Source organism: Balaenoptera musculus, chromosome 18 (assembly GCF_009873245.2).
Source record: "Balaenoptera musculus isolate JJ_BM4_2016_0621 chromosome 18, mBalMus1.pri.v3, whole genome shotgun sequence".
NCBI lineage: Eukaryota > Metazoa > Chordata > Mammalia > Artiodactyla > Balaenopteridae > Balaenoptera > Balaenoptera musculus.
Window position 1 is genome coordinate 51,066,924 of NC_045802.1, and position 22,967 is coordinate 51,089,890.

Sequence of the window (22,967 nt, forward strand, 5' to 3'; positions counted from 1 at the left end):
TCCATTTCCACTCTCCCTCACAATAGCTAGGGTCCAAAAGACTTGGGTCCTGGGGGTGAGGGGTCGGGTGGTATAGGCAGATCAAAGATGCAGTATCTGCAGCAGCCAGGAGTGGAAAGTGCCAGAGCAGGTGAGGGCATCCAGCATCAGGCTGAGAAACTAAACATAATCATGTCATGAGGGCAGAAGCAAATGTGTATTTGGTTGCTAGGGCTGCCATAACAAGAACCACAGCCTGGGTGGCTTAAAAGAGAAATTAATTTTCTCACCGTCTGGAAGCTAGAAATCCAAGATCAGTATGTCAGTAGGGTTGGCTCCCTCTGAAGGTCCAGAGGGAAGGATCTATTCCAGGCCTTTCTCCTTGGCTGGTAGAGGGCTGTCTTTACCCTCTGTCTTCACATTGTTATCCATCTGTGTGTGTATCTGAGCCTAAATTTCCTCTACTTATAAAGATACCAATCATATTGGATTACGGCCCACCCTAATGACCTCATTTGAACTCGATTTTTTCTGGCACTAGGACTTCGACATATAGATTTGGTGGGAGGGCAAAATTCAACCCCTAAGGAAATGTCCCAAAATAAGGAAACAAAGCCCTGGTTGGGAGCTGTGTGAAAAAAAGGAAAGAAATATGTGCAATTCAGGGGTGAAATAAGGCAGGTTCTAGGTGATTGACACAAATGGAGATGAAATGTCCATCACCGCCTCTTCTGAACTGTTTCTAAGAGGTTATTATGCACACTCTGTACCTAGATGTGGCCAAAGCTGACTGCCATAAAGGCTCAGGGTCTAATATCTTTCCCTTGGGGTCCCTTTCAGGTCTTTTCCCAGAGCTGGGTAAAGTAGCATAGATTTCCACCAGAGAAGGAGAAAAAAGAGAATTTAAATTAATTTAATGCCACGAGTATTTTTGGAGTAGCTACTGCATGCAAGGCCATGTTAGCCATGGTAATGTGATTTTACTCTCAAGTCATAATGAAAAACACCAGCTTCCTTAAAAAATGTCACTCAGTTCATCCAAGGTTAGCTTTGGAGGGAGAATCACTTCCTGGGACAGAATTCTAATTCCCCAAAATTCACATTTCCTGGTGATCTCTCACTGTTTGCCATTGCCAACCGTCCCTGTTTGGCATTCCTGGGAAACTGAATTATGGAAGATCATGATAATCCACTTAATTTTTATCCCATTATCCCCAAGTATTTAGTAAAGTACTATTGTATTTTAAAATGTTAAGCGGAGGATCATTTAATGCTCAGGCTATTAAGATAGTATGGTAACCCCTGAGGTCAAGAAGGTGACTCTAGTAATAGGGAAGGACCGTCACAGGTTAGGTGAATGCAAAGCCTGCTGTCTCTATTTCTAGATTTGAAAGATGCGATCTGGGAGGTCTCCTCACACAGTTCTAGTAGTTATATTGAAGAAGTCAGTTTTGAATTTTACATCATTCAGACTGCAGAATCAAATGATTTTGATACTTCTGAGCTACTTCTGAAATCCTGTACTTTTTACGTATATTAATTGGCATATTTTCTACTATAACTCACATTAAAAAATAATTTAACTAATTTCTACATTTTCAAAGATGTGCAGCTAGTATTTTATTTTATTTTGTTTTTTTAAAAAGATCTTTAATGGAGTACAATTGCTTCACAATACTGTGTTAGTCTCTGTTGCACAACAAAGCGAATCAGCCATATGCATACACATATCCCCATATCCCCTCCCTCTTGAGCCTCCCTCCCATCCTCCCTATCCCACCCCTATAGATGGACACAAAGCACCGAGCTGATCTCCCTGTGCTATGCTGCTGCTTCCCACCAGCCAACTATTTTACATTCGGTAGTGTATATATGTTGATGTTACTCTCACTTTGCCCCAGCTTCACCCTCCCACCCCATGTCCTCAAGTCCATTCTCTATGTCTACCTCTTTATTCCTGCCCTGCAACTAGGTACATCAATACCAATTTTTTTTTTTTTTTTTTTTTTAGATTCCATATATATGTGTTAGCATACAGTATTTGTTTTTCTCTTTCTGACTTACTTCACTCTGTATGACAGACTCTAGGTCCACCCACCTCACTACAAATAACTCAATTTCGTTTCTTTCTATGGCTGAGTAATATTCCAAGGTATATATGTGCCACATCTTCTTTACCTGTTCATCTGTCGATGGACACTTAGGTTGCTTCCATGTCTTGGCTATTGTAAATAGTGCTGCAATGAATACTGTGGTACATGACTTTTTGAATTATGGTTTTCTCAAGGTATATGCCCAGTAGTGGGATTAATGGGTCATATGGTAGTTCTATTTTTAGTTAAGGAACCTCCATACTGTTTTCCATAGTGGTTGTATCAATTTACATTCCCACCAACAGTGCAGAAGAGTTCCCTTTTCACCACACCCTCTCCAGCATTTACTGTTTCTAGATTTTTTGATAATGGCCATTCTGACAGGTAGAGGTGATACCTCATTGTAGTTTTGATTTGCATTTCTCTAATAATTAGTGATGTTGAACATCTTTTCATATGCCTCTTGGCCATCTGTATGTCTTCCTGGTGAAATGTCTATTCAGGTCTTCTGCCCATTTTTTAACTGGATTGTTTGGTTTTTTGATAATGAGCTCCATGAGCTGTTTGTATATTTTAGAGATTAATCCTTTGTCTGTTTCATTTCAAATGTTTCATTTGCAAATATTTTCTCCCATTCTGCTGGTTGTCTTTTTGTCTTGTTTATGGTTTCCTTTGCTGTGCAAAAGCTTTTAAGTTTCATTAAGTCCCATTTGTTTATTTTTGTTTTTATTTCCATTACTCTAGGAGGTGGGTCAAAAAAGATCTTGCTGTGGTTTATGTCAAAGAGTGTTTTTCCTATGTTTTCCTCTAAGAGTTTTATAGTGTCTGGTCTTACATTTAAGTCTTTAATTCATTTGAAGTTTATTTTTGTGTATGGTGTTAGGTAGTGTTCTAATTTCATTCTTTTACATGTAACTGTCCTGTTTTCCCAACACCACTATTGAAGAGGCTGTCTTTTCTCCATCGTATGTTCGTGCCTCCTTTGTCATAAAGTAGGTGACCGTATGTGTGTGGGTTTATCTCTGGGCTTTCTATCCCGTTCCATTGATCTATATTTCTGTTTTTGTGCCAGTACCATATTGTCTTGATTACTGTAGGTTTGTGGTATAGTTTGAAGTCAGGGACCTGATTCCTCCAACTCTGTTTTTCTTTCTCAAGATTGCTTTGGCTATTCAGGGTCTTTTGTGTTTCCATACAAATTGTGAAATTTTTTGTTCTAGTTCTGTGAAGAATGCCATATGTCATTTGATAGGGATTGCATTGAATCTGTAGATTGCTTTGGGTAGTATAGTCATTTTCTCATTGTTGATTCTTCCAATCTAAGAACATGGTATATCTCTCCATCTGTTTGTATCATCTTTAATTTCTTTCATCAGTGTCTTATAGTTTTCTGCATACAGGTCTTTTGTCTCCTTAGGCAGGTTTATTCCTAGATATTTTATTCTTTTTGTTGCAATGGTAAATGGGAGTGTTTCCTTAAATTCTCTTTCTGATTTTTCATTGTTGGTGTATAGGAATGCCTGAGATGTCTGTGCATTAATTTTGTATCCTGCAACCTTACCAAATTCATTGATTAGTTCTAGTAGTTTTCTGGTGGCATCTTTAGGATTTTCTACGTATAGTATCATACCATTGACAAACAGTGACAGTTTTACTTCTTCTTTTCCAATTTGTATTCCTTTTATTTCTTTTCCTTCTCTGATTGTTGTGGCGAGGACTTCCAAAACTATGTTGAGTAAGAGTGGCGAGAATGGACATCCTTGTCTTGTTCTTGATCTTATGGAAATGCTTTCAGTTTTTCACTATTGAGTATGATGCTTGCTGTGGCTTTGTCATATATGGCCTTTATTATGTTTAGGTAACTTCCCTCTATACCCATTTTCTGGAGAGTTTTTATCATAAATTGGTGTTGAATTTTGTCGAAAGCTTTTCCTGCATCTATTGAGATGATCATATGGTTTTTATTCCTTAATTTGTTAATGTGGTATATCACATTGATTGATTTGCATATACTGAAGAATCCTTGCATCCCTGGGTTAAATCCCACTTGATCATGGTGTATGATCCTTTTAATGTGCTATTGGATTCTGTTTGCTAGTATTTTGTTCAGAATTTTTGCATCTATGTTCATCAGTGATATTGGTCTATAATTTTCTTTTTTTGTGATATCATTTTCTGGTTTTGGTATCAGGGTGATTGTGGCTTCATAGAATGAAGTTGGGAGTGTTTCTCCCTCTGCAATTTTTTGGAAGAGTTTGAGAAGGATGGGTGTTAGCTCTTCTCTAAATGTTTGATAGAATTCACCTGTGAATCCATCTGGTCCTGAACTTTTGTTTGTTGTAAGATTTTTAATTATGGTTTCAATTTCATTACTTGTGATAGGTCTGTTTATATTTTCTAATTCTTCCTGGTTCAGTCTTGGAAAATTGTACCTTTCCAGGAATTTGTCCATTTCTTCCAGGTTGTCCATTTTATCGGCATATAGTTGTTTGTAGTAATCTCTCATGTCCTTTGTATTTCTGCAGTGTCAGTTGATACTTCTTCTTTTTCATTTCTAATTCTGTTGATTTGAGTCTTCTCCCTTTGTTTTCTTGATGAGTCTGGCTAAGGGTTTATCAATTTTGTTTATCTTCTCAAAGAACCAGCTTTTAGTTTTATTGATCTTTGCTATTGTTTTCTTCATTTCTATTTCATTTATTTCTGCTCTGATCTTTATGATTTCTTTCCTTGTACTAACTTTGGGTTTTCTTTGTTCTTCTTTCTCTTTTAAGTGTAGGGTTACATTGTTTATCTGAGATTTTTCTTGTTTCTTGAGGTGAGATTGTATTGCTATAAAATTCCCTCTAGAACTGCTTTTGCTGTGTCCCATAGGTTTTGGGTCATTGTGTTTTCGTTGTCATTTGTTTCTATGTATTATTTTGTTTCTTCTTTGATTTCTTCAGTGATCTCTTGGTTATTTAGTAACGCACTGTTTAGCCTCCATGTATTTGTGTTTTTTACAGTTTTTTTCCTGTAATTGATTTCCAGTCTCAAAGCATTGTGGTCAGAAAAGATGCTTGATATGATTTCAATTTTCTTAAATTTTCTGAGGCTTGATTTGTGACCCAAGATGCGATCTATCCTGGAGAAAGTTCCATGAGCAATTGAGAGAAAGTGTAATCTGCCACTTTTGGGTAGAATGTTCTATAACTATCAATTAAATCTATCTGGTCTATTGTGTCATTTAAAGCTTGTGTTTCCTTATTTATTTTCTGTTTGGATGATCTGTCCATTGGCGTAAGTGGAGTGTTAAAGTCCCCTACTATTATTGTGTTACTGTCGATTTCTCCTTTCATGGTTGTTAGCATTTGCCTTATGTATTGAGGTGCTCCTATCTTGTGTTCATAAACATTTATAATTGTTATATCTTCTTCTTGGATTGATCCTTTGATCATTATGTAGTGTCCCTCCTTATCTCTTGTAACAGTCTTTATTTTAAAGTCTATTTTATCTGATACGAGTATTGCTACTCCAGTTTTCTTTTGATTTCCATTTGCATGGAATATCTTTTTCCATCCCCTCACTTTCAGTCTGTATGTGTCCCTAGGTCTGAAATGGGTCTATTGTAGACAGCATATATATGGGTCTTGTTTTTGTATCCATTCAGCCAGTCTCTCTACTTTGGTTGGGGCATTTAATCCATTTACATTCAAGGTTATTTTCAATATGTATGTTCCTATTACCATTTTCTTAATTGTTTTGGGTTTGTTTTTGTGGGTCTTTTTCTTCTGCTGTGTTTCCCACCTAGAGAAGTTCCTTTAGCATTTGTTGTAAAGCTTGTCTGGTGGTGCTGAATTCTCTTAGCTTTTGCTTGTCTGAAAAGCTTTTGATTTCTCCATTGAATCTGAATGTGATCCTTGCTGTGTAGAGTAATCTCGGTTGTAGGTTTTTCTCTTTCATCACTTTAAGTATATCCTGCCACTCCCTTCTGGCCTGCAGAGTTTCCACTGAAAAATCAGCTGATAACTTTATGGGGATTCCTTTGTATGTTATTTGTTGCTTTTCCCTTGTTGCTTTTAATATTTTTTCTTTGAATTTAATTTTTGTTAGTTTGATTAATATGTGTCTTGGTGTGTTTTTCTTAGGGTTTGTCCTGTGTGGGACTCTCTGTGCTTCCTGGACTTGGGTGACTATTTCCTTTCCCATGTTAGGGAAGTTTTCAACTATAATCTCTTCAAATATTTTCTCAGACCCTTTCTTTTTCTCTCTTTTTCTGGGACCCCTATAATTTGAATGTTGGTGCATTTAGTGTTGTCCCAGAGGTCTCTGAGATTGTCTTCAATTCTTTTCATTCTTTTTTCTGTATTTTGCTCCTCAGCAGTTATTTCCACCATTTTGTCTTCCAGCTCAGTTATTCATTCTTCTGCCTCAGTTATTCTGTTATTGATTCCTTCTAGTGTATTTTTCATTGCAGTTATTGTGTTGTTCATCTCTGTTTTTTTGTTCTTTAGTTCTTCTAGATCTTTGTTAAACATTTCTTGTATTTTCTCAATCCTTGCCTCCATTCTATTTCTGAGATTCTGGATCATCTTTAATATCATTACTCTGAATTCTTTTTCAGGTAGATTGCCTATTTCCTCTTCATTTATTTGGTCTTATAGGTTTATACCTTGTTCTTTCATCTATGGCATATTTTTTTACCGTCTCTTTTTTCTTTTTTGAGTGGGATTGTGTTCCTATCTTAGTGGTTGTTTAGCCTGAGGCTTCCAACACTGGAGTTTGTAGGCTATTGGGTAGAGCTGGGTCTTGGTGCTGAGATGTGGAACTCCGTGAGACCTCACTCCAATGAATATTCCCTGGGGTCTTTCTCTGTTAGTCTAGTGGTTTGGACTCGGAGCTCCCACTGCAGGAGCTTTGGCCCCAGGCTTGTGAACCAAGACCCCACAAGCCACCTGGGGCAGCAAAAAGAAAAAAGAAAAAAACAAAGTGAAAAATAACATTAGACTAGGAAACTAACAGATATGTTAGGAAGAATATAAAATTAAAATATAGATGAATCAACATCAGGAAGGTACATGAATACCACAATAGTAAAAAAGAGGAAGAGGGAAAAGAAAAAAAAAAAAAAAGGCCTTGGCTGTGGAGGGCCTAAGCAAGGGCAAGGTTTGGGTGGTGGGTGGGGCCAATGCTCAGGAACCACAGGGCTGGAAAAGGCCCTGGGGGCTGTGGTGGGTGGGGCTTAGGCTCAAGGAACAGAAGGGGCCCAGGCGTGCCCCCCACCCCTGGTTTCAGAGGGCAGGGGACTTCATCTGCCGCCTGCCTCTCTTGATCTCCCCAGCCTCTGTCCTATGCCCCCAAAGACCCACGCAGCCTGGAGGGGGCTTTGGAGGGCAGGGAATGGCCTAGGAGCACAGCAGGCTCCCCAGGCCCGAGTGGGCATGGCAATCAACCTCCACTCCTCTCCCGCTCCTCCTGGAGGGCCCCTCCTGCCTGCCTCCTGATCTCCCAGGCCCGCAGCTAGTATTTTAAATGTGAGGTTTAAGTGTAGCTATGGAATGCTGCTTAATTAGCATATTTATCACTTATTGATGGCTTGGATGTTATATAAAAAGAGTATTAAATCTCATCCCACATAAATATGAGGACTTTTATGTTATTTTTCATCCTTATCAATATTAATTTTGTGTGTCAGAGTCCCTACACTGATTCCATGTAAAAGAACCTTACTTGAAATCTACTATTCAGGACTGGAGAAGGGAGATTTATGAAAACTGGAGTTAACTCTAAAGATGTGAAAAGTTAGGGCAGAAATAAAAATGAAAATATAGTCCCTCAGAATTTTGGAATCCATAGTGCCTAGTGCTGTGTCACTACACTTCTGTTAATTATCACTTATTTATTCTTACTCAGTTCAGTCACAACTGTAGTCATTGTGCTTACAAATTTTACTTACATTAACTCATTTATTCTCACTGCAACCTTATGAAATTAGATATTATTATCCTAGTTTACAAAAGGAAGCTTAGAAAGGTTGACTAACTTGCCCAAGAAAGTAGGAGAAGAAATGGCCTTGCTCTGACTCCTAAGCCATCCTGCTAACCAATAGCGTTGGTGACAAGGCTTTTCCAAACTCATGGAAAAAAATTAAGAACTACCAGTGTTATAGCAAATATATAAATAATTAATATATACATAACATACCAGAGAACATTGTATCTCATGAAGGTGTGTCAAATCATTATTGTAGCCCAAGATTTAAGAATGTAATGTCCCATTTATCCTCCACATTATGAATTGTTTATTCAAATTTGGGGTTGACTTCTCATATTTCTGTCATGCAAAAAGCTGGAATGAAGGCTCTAATTAAATATTTAAGAGTTGATTTCAGATGGGCAGGTGGCTCAGCCTCAAGCCTTGACTCTTTTACAAGTTAGTCAATTGACCTTGGAAAATTCACTTAGCCTTTCTGAGCCCCATATGCTGTCCTGCAAGATTTTGTGAGATCTGAATGAGATAGTCCACGTGGAAATACACAAGTTAGTACTTTGTGATGCAAAGTAAGTATTCATTCAAAGTTAGCCGAATGTGAATATCAATCAGTTGTTTCTTTTCAGACCAGATTTCTCAAACCTTCCAAAAAATTAGTTCTTTATTTCTCTCTCATAACGTAATCCATGCTCATACTTGAGTTGCACAGGACAAATATTCGATGTCAGATTTTCAATGTCCATATTCTTAAAGACCACAAATGACTATGTTTAAAATTTTGTACTGATCTAAAAAGTTTTTATTCTAATGCTTATTTCCTAAAATTGTATGTAACTACATCATATATATATATGTAAAAAATATATATTTTTTCCTATAGAGACCAGGACCTAGAAAATTTAATTGAAGTAAATTCCAATATGTCTAAGAGTAAAAATGAAAGGTAAGGCTTATTATAATTTACGTTTTTCTTATGAATTCCATATGAGCCTTCATAAATTATATAACCTTGAAAGATTTTCTGAGAAGTTGAACTGTACTGTGATATTTAAATATAAACACTATCTGAATATGAAAAACAATGTACAGGGTGCTTAATAACTGATTTGGAAAAAAGTTAGCAAAATTTGAATTCTGTTAGAATTTCTGACTAAGGGCCTGCTGTTCAATGGCTTACTGTAAAAGGCATCATGGAAATTCAGTGCTCTGTACTTGGGTTGTGAAGATTTATTTTTACTTACTGTTGCTTGGTAGGTTTTCAGCAGTGCAGAAAGCACTCTGGGAATCTCTTCCTTGGATACGTAGTGCTAAAAGAATGCACAAATTCATCACAGCCACAAAACAGGACCTAATTTTGGAATTTCTTTACACCACAGAGAGTACCAGCTTTAAAACTGTTGTACTTTGTTTCTTTTACAGCGAAGGTTAAGATAGAAGCTATACTTCATTGTTGTTACAGATTGTTTAAATTAGGAAAGAATTTTAAAAGTCTTCCATGTTTAGCAATTCTTCTCCCAACACATGGGAGGACCCTAGAAGCAATAAGTTTCTATTTTTAACCTTCCTAAGATACAGCTGCTTTTTCTGTTTAAAAAAAAAAAAACTTTTATGTAAAGAAATGATATTGTTGATATCAAGTGAAGAGAGTAGAAAAGTAGGAAAAGAGCTGGCTCACTGTTTTGTCTGTTTTTCATCTCTTAAAGGCTCTTGCATATAAGAGGTAGGTAGTTTCTTTCTGTTCCCTTAATTCCCCAAATCATCCTCTGCCTTCTCTTTTTGTGATCCCAAGCAAGCCTCTGATAGAATGAGGGAGGATACATTTTCAATAGGATCCACTATTTTGGGAACAGTATTGGGCTTACAATTAACCAAGCTCATTCAAATATTATTTGGAAATGATCCAAATTAAAAAATGACAAGTAAATGAGGAGGTATAATTAAGGAACTTTTCACTGAATATGACTTGAGAGACGTTTCAGTTTGAGTTAGGCTTGCTCATGAAACAGGGTTTTATTGGAAAGATTAATGAGGAAATGGAAATTCAAGGGCAGGAATGGTAGCATGGCGGGGCTTCATGGAGGCCTGAACTGGAATGTTGTTCATTCTTGACCGGAGGACATTCCATCAGGAATCCCCAGACATTAACCTTAGTTCTTTGTCATTGTCAGTTCTTTGTTGGCTTCTGCCTATTTTTCTCCTGCTCTTCCCTCTACCTATTGGCTTCCTTATTCTCTGCTCTGTAGCTGTTTGATAACCAAGAACTTTACCTGCCTCTCCTTCCTTGTAACGTCACCTTCCTCTAGCTTTCCGAGGTCTGTCTGGCCTCCTTCAGCAAGGCGGTGTCGTTGTGGCCATCTGTGTAGAAGAGGGTGTGGGATGGAAAACACTGTGGCTGGCTGTAACGTGCACACACTCTCCTTTACTTTCCTGCAGTTTCATCTGTGCTCTTACCTAACATAACCCGACAATCACACGTACATTCACAAATGCACCCCGTCTCTCCAGTGGGATGGTGATCATCACAGTCAGTTACTACGTCTGGAGGCTTTAACCACCACTACAAAATCATTTGCTCATCCCTCAGTTCTGTGTTCAGATGTTATTCATTCTTCTTCAGTTCTATCCCAATCCTGTACAGGATCTGTCTCCAAATTAAATGGAAAATGTAGACACTGCCCCAGCTCTGAAAGAACTACTGTAATAAAAATTCTCACTTGAAAAAAAAAAAGTGGAAAAAGAAATCTCTGGGCCCAATTTTGCACCCATATATTCTGGCTACAGAAAAGAAAGTTTACTTGACTCTCAAAATGGGTAAAAATTTAACAGAAAGAAAATTGAGGGTCAGAGAGTAAGAGACTTGATCAGGTGCAGAAAGTTAGTAAATTAGAGAGGTGTCCTGGCCTCAAGTCCTCTCTTTATTTTTCCACAGGAGAATTCTTTTTTAAAATTTTATTTATTTTTATTGAAGTATAGTTAATGTACAATGCTGTGTTAGTTTCAAGTGTACAGAAAAGTGACTCAGTTATATGTATATATATATAAAATATACTCTTTTTCAGATTCTTTTCCATTATAGGTATTATAGGATATTGAGTAGAGCTCCCTGTGCTATACAGTAGGTCCTTGATGATTATCTATTTTATATATAGTAGTGTGTATGTGTTAATCCCAAGGTCCTAATTTATCTCCTGCCCCCCTCCCCCACTATCCCCTTTGGTACCAATAAGAATACTTCTTTTTATATATTTAAAATCTGTAATTTTTACCAGAGCTCAAAACCTTGATAGTTTAATAGAAGTAAACCCTAACACATACAACAGTTCAAAATGGTAAGCTCTTACTAAGCTTTTAGTCTTCATGCAAAAGAGATTTGTAAAGTTTGCAGTGACATGGGTATTTATCAGTTGAAATTATTTTATGCTGTTTAAAGTCAAGTTGCCAAGGTTAAGTCAAATAGGACAGTGGAAATCTAAATAAGAGTCATAGGCCAGTCTGTTAAACTGACACTTGATTTACTTTATGAATGTATTCACTTTGTATAGTAATTGGATGTCCACATAGTTATATGCTTTCTGATTAGTATATTCATAGAGTTGTACAACCATCATCACAATCACTTTTACAACATTTTCATCACCTCAAAAAGAAACCCAATGCCCAGTAGCAGTCACACATCATTTTCCCCCAACCCCTTAGCTCTGGACGACTACTAAGCTACTTTCTGGCTCTTTAAATTTCCTATTCTGGACATTTCATATAAATGGAATCATAAAATATGTGGTCCTTTGTGACTGGCTTTTTTCACTTAGAATAATGTTTTCAAGGTTCACCCATGTTGTAGCATGTCTCAGTATTTCATTTCTTTTTATTGCCAAATGATATTCTACTGTGTGAATGTACTACATTTTGTTTATCTATTTATCAATTGGTGGGCATTTGGATTGTTTCCACTGTTGGATTGTAATTCACTCTTATGAACAATGCCGCTATAAACATACATATATAAGTTTTTGTGTAGAGTGTGTTCATTTCTCTTGGGTAAATACCTAGGGAGTGAAATTGTTGGATCCTACAGTAACTCCATTTGAGGAACTGCCAGACGGTTTTTTAAATCAGCTGTACCGTTTGATGTTCTCACTAGCAGTGTATGAAGGTTCTAGATAGTTACATTTTCAAGGTGAACTTCCACTGCAGAAAACATTTTCTCAAGTGTAATTCCATTTGGAATTTTGTAAGTTCCAACACAATATTTGGTTTTATAGTTTATGGAGTTATTTAATTAAGAAACAAAATTGTGACCGTTGATTGCAAGTTACAATTCAGCAATTTGTTTCAATGAAGGGTAACGTCTTAACAATAAAGCCGTCAAGCAAAAAACATTGTCAGTCATAAGTTCTTCTTTAGGAATATTATTCAAGGCATCTAAGGAATAGTTTGGTGGAGAGTCCTCTATTGCACTGGTTCCCAAATTTTATTTACATCAGACTCACCTGCTAATCCAGGGCCCACACTTTGAGAACGAGTGCTCTTTTGGGTAAGATGTCGGGCTGCCTCTAAGGTAGTGGTTCTCAATCTTGACTTGCACGTGAGACTTACCGGAGAGGTTTAAAAGACTGCAAATGCCCAAGCCATATGCCGAACCAATTAAACCAAATTCAACATAGGAATTTTGGCAGGACACAGTTCAATCCTTATCAGAACTGTTTACAAATTATTTCACTTTCCTATCTGCAGATTTTGCAAATTGGTGATATTTGATTTTATCTTTCTGAGGACAATACAGACACATTTCACACTCACTGACAACCTTTGTCCTTTGAAACTATTTGCTAAAATTGGGTTTTGTATTATATACTATATGATTTGAATATTTCCAAACAATTCACAACTAGGTTCATTTTTCTGGAATGACATATTCTAATGATCGTATTAGAAAATCTTCTAATAATATTAATTCTACTTTCTCACTACTTAGTGTCATTTTAACTCAGCTGTGAAACATCTGTTTTGTGAAACATCTGTCTTAAAACTAGAAGATGGTTTTCTGTATGCCAGAGTTGATACTATGTGAACAGATGTTTTCTTCTTCTTTAAGAGCTACCTGGAAATGGAAGGAACAGACCAGTCAAGAATGATAAATCATGATCAAGATCTAAATCTTCCTCTTGGTCTTTATGTCTCTCCTATATCAGGGTTTACTAACACGGGGGAGGAAAAAGAGCTAAAGCTTTCACTACTCCAGCATTAAAATTTTCCTCTGTCTCATAGGAAAAAGCAAATATGCCTGCACTTTGTTAAGCATAGTGACATTTTTAGATTAGCAGAAATCTAGGTCAAAGTTCTTTTGCAATCTTCAAAGTACTGCTTTCCATTAAAAACAAAATGGAAACTGGAATTTCTCCAAGGAACCCCTGGATAATTTTCATTAAACTGATAAACTGTCAGATATGTTGCACATGAAAAACTTTCTAAAATGGCACTGCTGCTGTGAAAATGTTACTGGAACCAATTTCAGATGGTTCCTGCCCTTGGTAAAAAAGTATTCTGTCTTAGCGTTAGATAATGTGACACATGCCTGTAGATGATTCCTAAAGGTAAGCTAGTGGTCTCTGTGGAGGAGTAAAGTCATACATGTGTTCTATTTGTGTATCTGTGCAGAAACCAGGCAAACAAGAAAGAGGTTCACTGTATATTAAAAAAAGTTCATTGAACAGAATTTTAATAAAACAAAAACCTTCTAGGTGGCCTTGATTTTAAGTGCCAAATATTCGCCTTTGCTCTCTCAGGCAAGATGGCCAAGTTAGTGGGTCTACTGAGGCTTTAATCAGCCCATCTTCTAGAACCACTGCCTACTCTTATGAAGCACGGAAGGCGCTCAGGTACTATGGTCAATTATAAAACAACTGACAGGACTATTCTCCTTCTGTTGTGTTTTTTTTTTTTTTTCCTTCTGTTTTTTAAAGAAAATATCCACATACAACCTAATCCTTCCTTTGAAATGCAGAAATTTTTAATTTTACCAGTGGCTAAGCAGGCTTATACAAAGGTGTTGAGTAAACAACTTGGTCACTGGTAAGTTGTCAATTATGAATAATGAGTGTAAACTGTGATTTTTCCTTAAAAAGTCTATAATTTTTTTTAAAAAGCATGATTGAGACATTGGCATTGACATTCTTTAAGTAGATTTAAAGGTTTCATTGAATCAGATGTTATCATGTTCGTTAATTAAGGTCCACTTTTTGTTTGAGATTTGTGGGGAAAGCAATGGTTTGGAAATATGAATGGGACATCAGGGAAATAGACACTAAAACATGTTACAGGAATATTCAAAATAATTATTGTGCTCTACAACAGACTTACTGAGTGACCGATTTGCATAATAGTATTCTGGAAGTAGGCCAAGACACTTCTGGAAGTTAAGACAAAATGGGAGACATAAATAAATTTTGCAGAAATGGATTGATACCACTTTAACATTCGTGTTTCAAAGGTAATAGTTTAGAAGGACTATATGAGTATTATTTTTTTCACTGGATTGGATAATTGCCTTGTTAATTTGATTATCCCGTAAACAAACTTTAAACATGAAGTAAGATGGTTTGTATTGCAGCTCCAATGCTGAAACCAGGCATGCAGGACCAAAGGATACTGTTGTGTACACAAGGACGTATGTGGAGAATAGGTACTGGAAATTTATTTGAAGTATTTTGCTATATATATTTTATAATTTTGAAATAATCTGTGTTTAAGAAGGAATGCCATTATTTCAGGGTATGCTTGCTTTTTTCAAATAGCGGAACGTTTAAGAGTATATCAATTTCTTTATGTAAATAAGTATATAATTCTTTATAATCTTTCCACTATTAAGTAGTTGTCAAATAATCATACAATTTCATTGACTGGACTAAAAAATATTTTAATATAACACATGTATACATAATAGGATAGTTATTTGAAAGTTGTCACATAAACATACATGCCCATAATAAGCTTTATAAAATTACACAAGTATTCCTATGCTAATTTGGAGTCACACTTTAATTAAATGGTTCTATCGACCATTGTTTACCTCTAATGTGAAATAAGCGGTATAACTTTTAGTAAATAAGTTCTGACCCACAAAATCCACTGCTTGATGTGATGGATGTTGAGGAAAATGTCAGACAAGGTCAGGGATTCACAAGTCATTCGATTTCGCGGAGTATAAAAACAAGAATTGGCCTAATTGTGGGGTAGGGTAACGGTGGGGCATTCAGATGTGGATATACGCATTCGTGTGTTAATCACCGCCCATTTCAAAGAGGCCAGAGAGCAGAGTATGGGGGCGGGGCTCCCAGAAATTCGAGGTGCGTTCGATTTGAGCAACCTTCCCCCCAAAAGGGATTCCTCAAACCCCAAAGTAAGTTACCTTGTAAAATGCAACCTCAACGTTGATTTTGCTGCTTAATCCAACTCTCCCTAAAATCTACACAGACAGTGCAGTATATATTAAACCAGAGGCCCTAGAATCAGAGTTGGGATTGAATCTTAGTTTGTCATTTACTGACTATGTGGCCTCAGCAAAACTACTTAACTTCAGTTTCCTGTCTCAATTCGAGTCTCAATTTTCTGACCAATAAAATGGGAATAATTTTATATGTATCAGGCATAAATATGTGCAAACTTTTATTTAGCATTGTGGGCTATGTGTTCCGTAAAGTAGATTCTATTTCTGACAGCAGTCTGCCTACGGGCAGTTTGGAGGGAGAGAAGGATTTCTCATTAAGAAATTCCAAGTGAGGGCTATGGAGTTATCCTTCACTGTATGAAATAATAGGAACATATTGCTTCTGGTCCTAATATGCTCCCAGGTAGTGTAAGTACTGGGGAAACAGTTACGGACAGCCAGCTGGTTAGTGCACTGCACACTTCATTTGCCTCCAGGAGAGAGTGACGTTTACAAACTGGAGCAGAAAGGGAACAAAGAGGACTTTTAAAAGTTACAATATTTTTGCTTTCATTCTAAATGATTCTTGGATGTTTTCAAGCAAATACAAAAACTTCCAAAGCTTTCTCTAAAAGTTCAGGAGTGTTTCTCTACGTGAATGGTGTCTATCTATATTTGCCTGCACTGGCTCGTGCTTCGTGTATATTCTTTATGTGAGGCTACAGATAGCTTTCTTTTAGTAAAAATAAGGGAGGTGCAAGTATAAACTTCATGAAAAACAGTAACTGCTTTTCCTGCTTACACTTGTTCTTGCACTCTCCTTGCCCCATTCTTTATTTATCTTGATGAATATGTCAACTTATGTCAACTTGGAAGTTGCTTGCATATCAATACTTCTCCAGATTAAAAAAAAAAAAAAGAGTCAGTACATTGTCCTGGCTTGTAACATCACAACGAATAATAATAATGAGGCTGTGTGAGAGGGTGTGTGTGTGCTTCCTTGCCTGCATAGGGGTATATACTTCAATACTAGGGAAATAGCCCAATTCTCACATGTCCACGTGTGTTTGTTTCTAGTAAATCACCAAAGGATAGATATCAGGAGGGTATCTCTGGAAAATACATACAAACCGTTTATTCGACTTCAGATAGGTGAGTATGTCTGTATTTCCATACATAAAAGTATATACACACACACATGTAAACATATGTATTTTTATATATTATAGATAAATATGTGTGTACATACTTTATAAATATACATTTTATTATATACGTGTATATGTATTTATATATAATATATATTTACATATCTTCACTATGTACATAGCACTGAAATATATATGTACACATTCTTGCAGTCCATTGAACTTGGAGATGACACTCCTGACAGTGGTTATATTGGTGATTGTATGAGTGGAACGAAGTACAGCAACCTCTGCATCTAGGAATTTGCTCCTTGGCTTTCTGGCTGTTGTTCTTTGATTTTGATGTACTTTATTCCATTAGAGCTTTCTGTGCCTTACAGCTGCCTCCCAGGCAAGTGTCTCTGCTGTTGGTGACCCCAGGAGTCCCCAGTACTGCCACATTATTAGCATCTAGGCTTCATTGCATCCCCAGACTGTGCCCGCAGCCCTCCCTCCTTGCGGTTTTCCAAAGCCAGCTCACCTTACAAACAGCTGCGTGGATGTGCCGCTGTGACCCACTGGGGCCCGTGCTCAGTTCCCAGGAAGGGGGTTAGGATGAGCATCAATTTAGTGCCGGTAAACTGACCTCAGGCTTTTGCTCTTGATTACTCTCTTTTACCATTTTATGCTCAGTCGGGTAAATAGGTGACACTCATGAGACTGTGGCCTGCAGACTTCCAGCGGAGGAAATAAAAATAATTAGCATTTCAATCCAACCACTGGAAACCAGCTGTAAGGCAAATGTCCGGTATTCTATCGATGGTATTTCTCTATTGCAGGGGGTGGAAATATGGCTCACCGAGGGTCACGACATATCTTATTTTTATGCACAGCCTCAGCTTGTAACGCAGTCCTTGGCACCTAACAGGTACTCAATAAATTATTCCTGAATAAACAAACCTATGTTCCATTTACTAAGGGAAACATAGGTGGGCCAGGCATCAAAATTATATCCTCTTTTTGTCACTTTTGTAAGATCTTCTATTACCAAGGCTCTTCTTAGTGTCTTGCCTTTAAGTCATACCTCTTTGATGTGACTACAGGAGCACCACAAGTACTGCTTAGATAACCAAAACACCAGAGCTAGGTTTTTCATAATGCTCTGAAAAGATCTTTGACTAAGTGTGATTTTTTTTTTTTTTTTGGTCACAAGGCATAACTTTGTTCCCTGACCAGGGATCAAACCCAGGTCCCTGGCAGTAAGAGCATGGAGTCCTAGCCACTGGAACACCAGAGAATTCCTGACTAAGTATGATCTTAGTAAGGATAACACCAACACCAGAGCTTTCCCTGGGCTCATATTTTTATTGTTAAGGAAGAAAAACATTCTACATTAACGTATTGCTCTCAAAGTGAAGAATTTCACTCCTGTTCCTCAAGTGATCCTTGAAATTTTTTTGGTCATCAGAGCAAAAGTCAATTCTCCATTAAAACCAGTTAGTCCAGCAAACTTTTGCTGTTGATCATTGTGTGAAATTAGCTGCATCCCCACAGTTCTTACCTAAGCACATCAATCCCATAAAGTGGCCGGTGCCCCTTTACAGGGTAAATGCCAAATTCCTCTGTACATGATTTATGGGCCTTCAGAACCTGATCCTACTGAATATTGCTGGATGTTCAATCACTCCAGCCACCCTCATTGTGTGGCACCTTGGTACATCCTGTTCACTCTGCTTGGAACCCCTCCATCACGCCCCTCCCCACCTCACTGAGCTCCCCTTGAGAGCTCCTTCACCCTCAAGCTTTAACTCAGATGGCACTTATGCCGACAAGCCTTTCCTGCTTCACCCCAGGGATTAGTTGCTCCACTGGCTGTGTTCTCCTAACTCTTTTCACACACCCATAAATATGTGGTGATCATCCGATCACACACCTGGCTACCCTAGTGGAAAGAAGGCTTCCCGTTGGAGGAGACTCTCTCACTCTTCTTTATATTCCCAGCTCCTGTCTCAGTGTCTCTGGAATGGAAGAATGCTAGAGAGTGGCAGTTTTTACTCTGGAAGTGCTTACAGCCTAACATGGGAAATTTAAGTGTGTGGGTACCTACATACGCATATATGTGAAAAATGCATAGGAAACTATTTGCCCGGAATATGTAAGCAAGTACCTAGAGAGATCATTGAAAGAGGGAAATATTTATTTATATACATAAGGGAAGAAGAGATTACTAGAATGGCTGAGAGTATACAATGAAACAAGGTTTATCTACTCCAGTCCCTTTCCTCTCTCACCCCCTCCTCCCCTCAACTCTCCCTCCTCTCTGCTTCCAGTCCTGCGCTTGAGGACAGGATCCATTGTGGTTTCTGGGCGTGACTCGTTCTTTCTAACCCAGCGAGCCCAGGCAATCTCACAAGCAGGCCCAGAGGTAGCACAGGGCTCTGTGGCCGCTCTGCCTTCATTCAGATCCCACCTCTGCCACTCACTGGCTGCAAGACTTACCCTTCTGTGCCTCAGCTTTCTCTTCTGTAAAATAATGATAAAAATAAGAGTACCTGCTTCTCAGAGGTGTTATGAAGAATAAACGAGTTGATTTAAGCAAAGTGCATGGAAAATGCACTGCACATATTAAACATATTAGCACTATTAAGTATTAGCTATTTTTATTTCACCACCCCGGTATGTATCCTACTTTGGAAATTTCAGGCTTGTTTGCTAACACCCTGAGACTAGTAAACTCTGCAAGGTGCTATTTAAGACTGTCCTAAGACCTTTCAAAAGGAAAAGAATCAAGTAGTTATTGGCCTTTCTTAAGACTCTGGCGTGACCCAAGGTCTTTTGGACTTGCTGATCATTTATTTATTATTGAACATTATTTTTCCAAAGTAAATAGCAAAGCTCTTTTTTCCCCTTCAAATTTGTGGTGAGATTATATCATATTGGAGAATTTTTGTCATGAAAGGGCCCCCAATATTCTGAGTCTTACAATGACACCAAGAGAAGTGGCATAGGGGAGTGTTTTAGTGACTCTAGACCCTAGAATTTAGGTTATCCATCATTTGTGAATTCACCAACACATTCTTGAATGGATTTCTATTTTTGTCCTATTGAACGTTTTGAGAGTTAAATTTTTATATTAATCTGCAGCATAATTTTTCTATGATATAAGTACATTAATAATTCAAAACCCTCTTCTAGCTTCAAGGGGTACTTATGACCTAGTTCAGTTAGAAAACTGTGAACGTCTTTGTCCTGCCCAGATGCACTTTTGATTGCTAATGAATTAATAATCTGAGACTTTCCTTCATGTTAATTCTTTGATATCATTTTGAAATAACTAGAAGAATCAATCACTTATCCTGCTATCCTAGGATAAGTAAATCCTCAGCTTTCCTTGATTTTGACACAATTTACTACAGTATCAACAAAATTAACATATCATTTCCATATGACTTTATGGGGAATACATCTGTCTCTTGCATGATGACAAATTTATTTTTAATTGCTTACATCTCTATAGGTCTGTCATTGAAATGGATATGTGCACTTACTGTCGAAAACCCTTGGGCACAGAAGCTAAGATGATTTTAAATGAATTACAAATTTGCTGCCATTCCACTTGCTTCAAGGTAAGGCTATGTTTATTGCACTTAACTCAATATAAAATTGCATAATGATTGGAATAAAAATAATTATTTAATGAAATACATGAGATGAAGTTAAAGCTTTCAGAAACACTGTCATGCACATTAATAATGCACTATTTAAACATTTCTCAGAGTTCTACAGCCTAAACCTCCAAGGTTTATAATTACTCTCTTGGCTTTAGGCTTAAAAGTTGATTATTGACACATTTATAACTCTTACCCTACAGATTGAAATCTGTAAAAAGGTAAACACTTGTTCTCTTTAGAAAAGTTTTTGCAGCATTTTCATAAATCATGCATTACATAAAATATATAATGAAATCTGAAAAGGCCAAGAAATTGTTGAGAAGAAAGCTAGCAGCTCCTTACGTCATGAAATTAGGACCAATGTGCTTAATGATAGTTGAAACTCAGTCTGCTTTTGAGAGCGTGATTCATTCTAATTAAATGTGGCTTAGTATAATAATAAAGCGTACATAGTAGAATGCTTCACAGTTTGTGTTTTTATATGCTATTTCTTTTACTTTTCACAAAAACATTGCGTAGGTCAACAATATAGTTTTTGGTGTAACTGGGTGAGCACTTAACTGGGAACCTGAAGACCTGAGCTGGAGTTCTAACTGACGCTAATTGAGGCCATGTGACTTTGGACGATCATCTAAATTAGCTTAGCCTCAGTTTCCTCATCTATAAAATGAAGTAGCTGATTAGACCAGTGGTTTTCAACCCTGGATGCATATTATGATTGTCTGGGGAGATTAGGAGAAAAATAGAATGCTTGGGACCAGCCCCAATTAAATCAAGAATCTTAGAGATGATTGCTGGGCATTGGTATTTTTACAATCTCCTTAGATAGATCTAACAGGCAGCCAGTTTAAGAACCACAGCCTAAATCTATGGGTCCTTTCTAGTGCTGATATTCTATGACTGATACAAATTATCTAATTCAGTCATGTAGATGTAATACTTTGACAATTGATTGCTTCTCCTTAAATTAGCTTCAGAAAGTGACACAAAGCAAGAAGAAATGCCTCATTTTGAGCAAATAAAATCCAATTTTAGGCCATCATATATAGAAGTCTATTTAAAATATAATCTGAAAATTTCATAATTATTTAATTATGACAGTAAAATTTCCTTTTAATTATTAAGTTTACTCAACGAAACAAAAGTTAGTCTATAGCTCCTTATTTAAAATTATTATGCAGAAAACTTTTTAAAAGAAGGAAATTCTCCTGATTATTGCTTTTATTATATTTTGGATGATTTCCATTTATTATATTTTGGATGATTTATTTCCACTTTCAATTTAATTATAAAATACTAGTGAGAATAAAAATGTCCCCACACTCCTAAGAAAAGACAGATCATTCTATAGCCATAATAATAGAGAACCATCTGAACTGGCTTAAACATGTCAAACTGATCTATGACAATTTGCGTCAGTGAACTTGAAAGTCAGCCAGTTGGCAGTGAACTTGCTCCAGTGAGCACAGGTCTAAGGCAGATGTCAACCCTTTCCTTCCTCTTTAACCAACACAACTTGAAACAAACTTCTCCCTAAACCCTGCATAGGATCAGAAGTTCGTTTTGCTCAATGACGCTATACCCGGACAGCATAGCTCTCCCTTAGTAAGCAAACAATAAATGCACTTTGTGTTTTTGTTTGCGATATCCAGTGGTGACCTTGTCTTTGGCATAACCAATTTCTGAAAATGTGTATCTACTCTGTTGTGAGTTACGTAGAAACTTCAGTGGTATATATGCCCTGAAATGCACACCTCCATAGTAGAGGGATTTATGAGAGGATTTATTTGAAAAGTTCAGTGTGTGGATCACAGACAAGTAAGTATACTCTTATTTTCCCTCTGGGTTCTCTTGAGGCTTCATCTGAGTGTTGCTATGAAGGATGGTACTGAATAAAGTAAAAGTTGTTTTTTTTTTATCCTGTTACGCCAAGAATCTAAACTTCATATATAATGTAAACTTTATACATTCTGTTTAGTGTGAAATATGCAAACAACCTTTGGAAAACCTACAAGCAGGTGACAGTATTTGGATTTATAGACAGACAATACATTGTGAACATTGCTACTCTCAAGTTGTAGGTAAGTGTTAAGCTCTGTAAGGAACCATCACTAACATTAATGAACTTTTGATATTGATGAAAGATAAAAGTATTTTCTTAATTATATTAAAAATTCAGCTGCAGATACAATGGTGGCATTTCACTTTATGGTATAAAAATCAGTCAACATTTATATTTTCTTCTGATGTCAGACCAGACATAGATACAACTAAGCAAAAGTCATTTATTTTAGGAAATTTTCCATTTTTTCCAAACAAAAACAGATTTTCTTTGCTCTACTGATCGGTGGAATTGAAGTGCATTTCTGTGAATGACCTTTACATTTGCACTGGAATATACTTTTTTTCAACGTAATTTGGTTATTATACTAAATGCCTTTTAATGTTATTTTTAAACAGAAAATTTAGAGTTAATGGTGTACAATTCTATATTAATGTTATTTTTGAACGGAAAATTTAGAGTTAATGGTGTACAATTCTATATTGCATATAACATTTGAGTATTTTTTTTTTACCTTTAAGACCAACTTTACTATAATTTGGACACCTAATTAGCATAAATGTTTTGAGAAGTAACATTAAGGGTCTGCATTTTTAACTCATATTTTCAATAAGCTTAGCATGAAAGCTGTAAAAGTTGATT

At 36.8% G+C, this 22,967-nt stretch overlaps 1 protein-coding gene across 12 annotated transcripts in view; it reads left to right on the forward strand.

Annotated features, from left to right (window-relative positions):
- Positions 1-22,967, forward strand: part of SCEL (sciellin) — a 133,457-nt gene that overhangs the window by 104,905 nt on the left and 5,585 nt on the right. For all 12 annotated transcript variants that reach the window (XM_036831207.1, XM_036831215.1, XM_036831210.1 and 9 more), the window contains 6 exons: positions 8,920-8,982; positions 13,826-13,918; positions 14,650-14,721; positions 16,543-16,617; positions 20,110-20,218; positions 22,242-22,344. In XM_036831207.1, the coding sequence (XP_036687102.1) occupies positions 8,920-8,982; positions 13,826-13,918; positions 14,650-14,721; positions 16,543-16,617; positions 20,110-20,218; positions 22,242-22,344 (515 nt within the window). The remainder of the gene's footprint in view (positions 1-8,919; positions 8,983-13,825; positions 13,919-14,649; positions 14,722-16,542; positions 16,618-20,109; positions 20,219-22,241; positions 22,345-22,967) is intronic.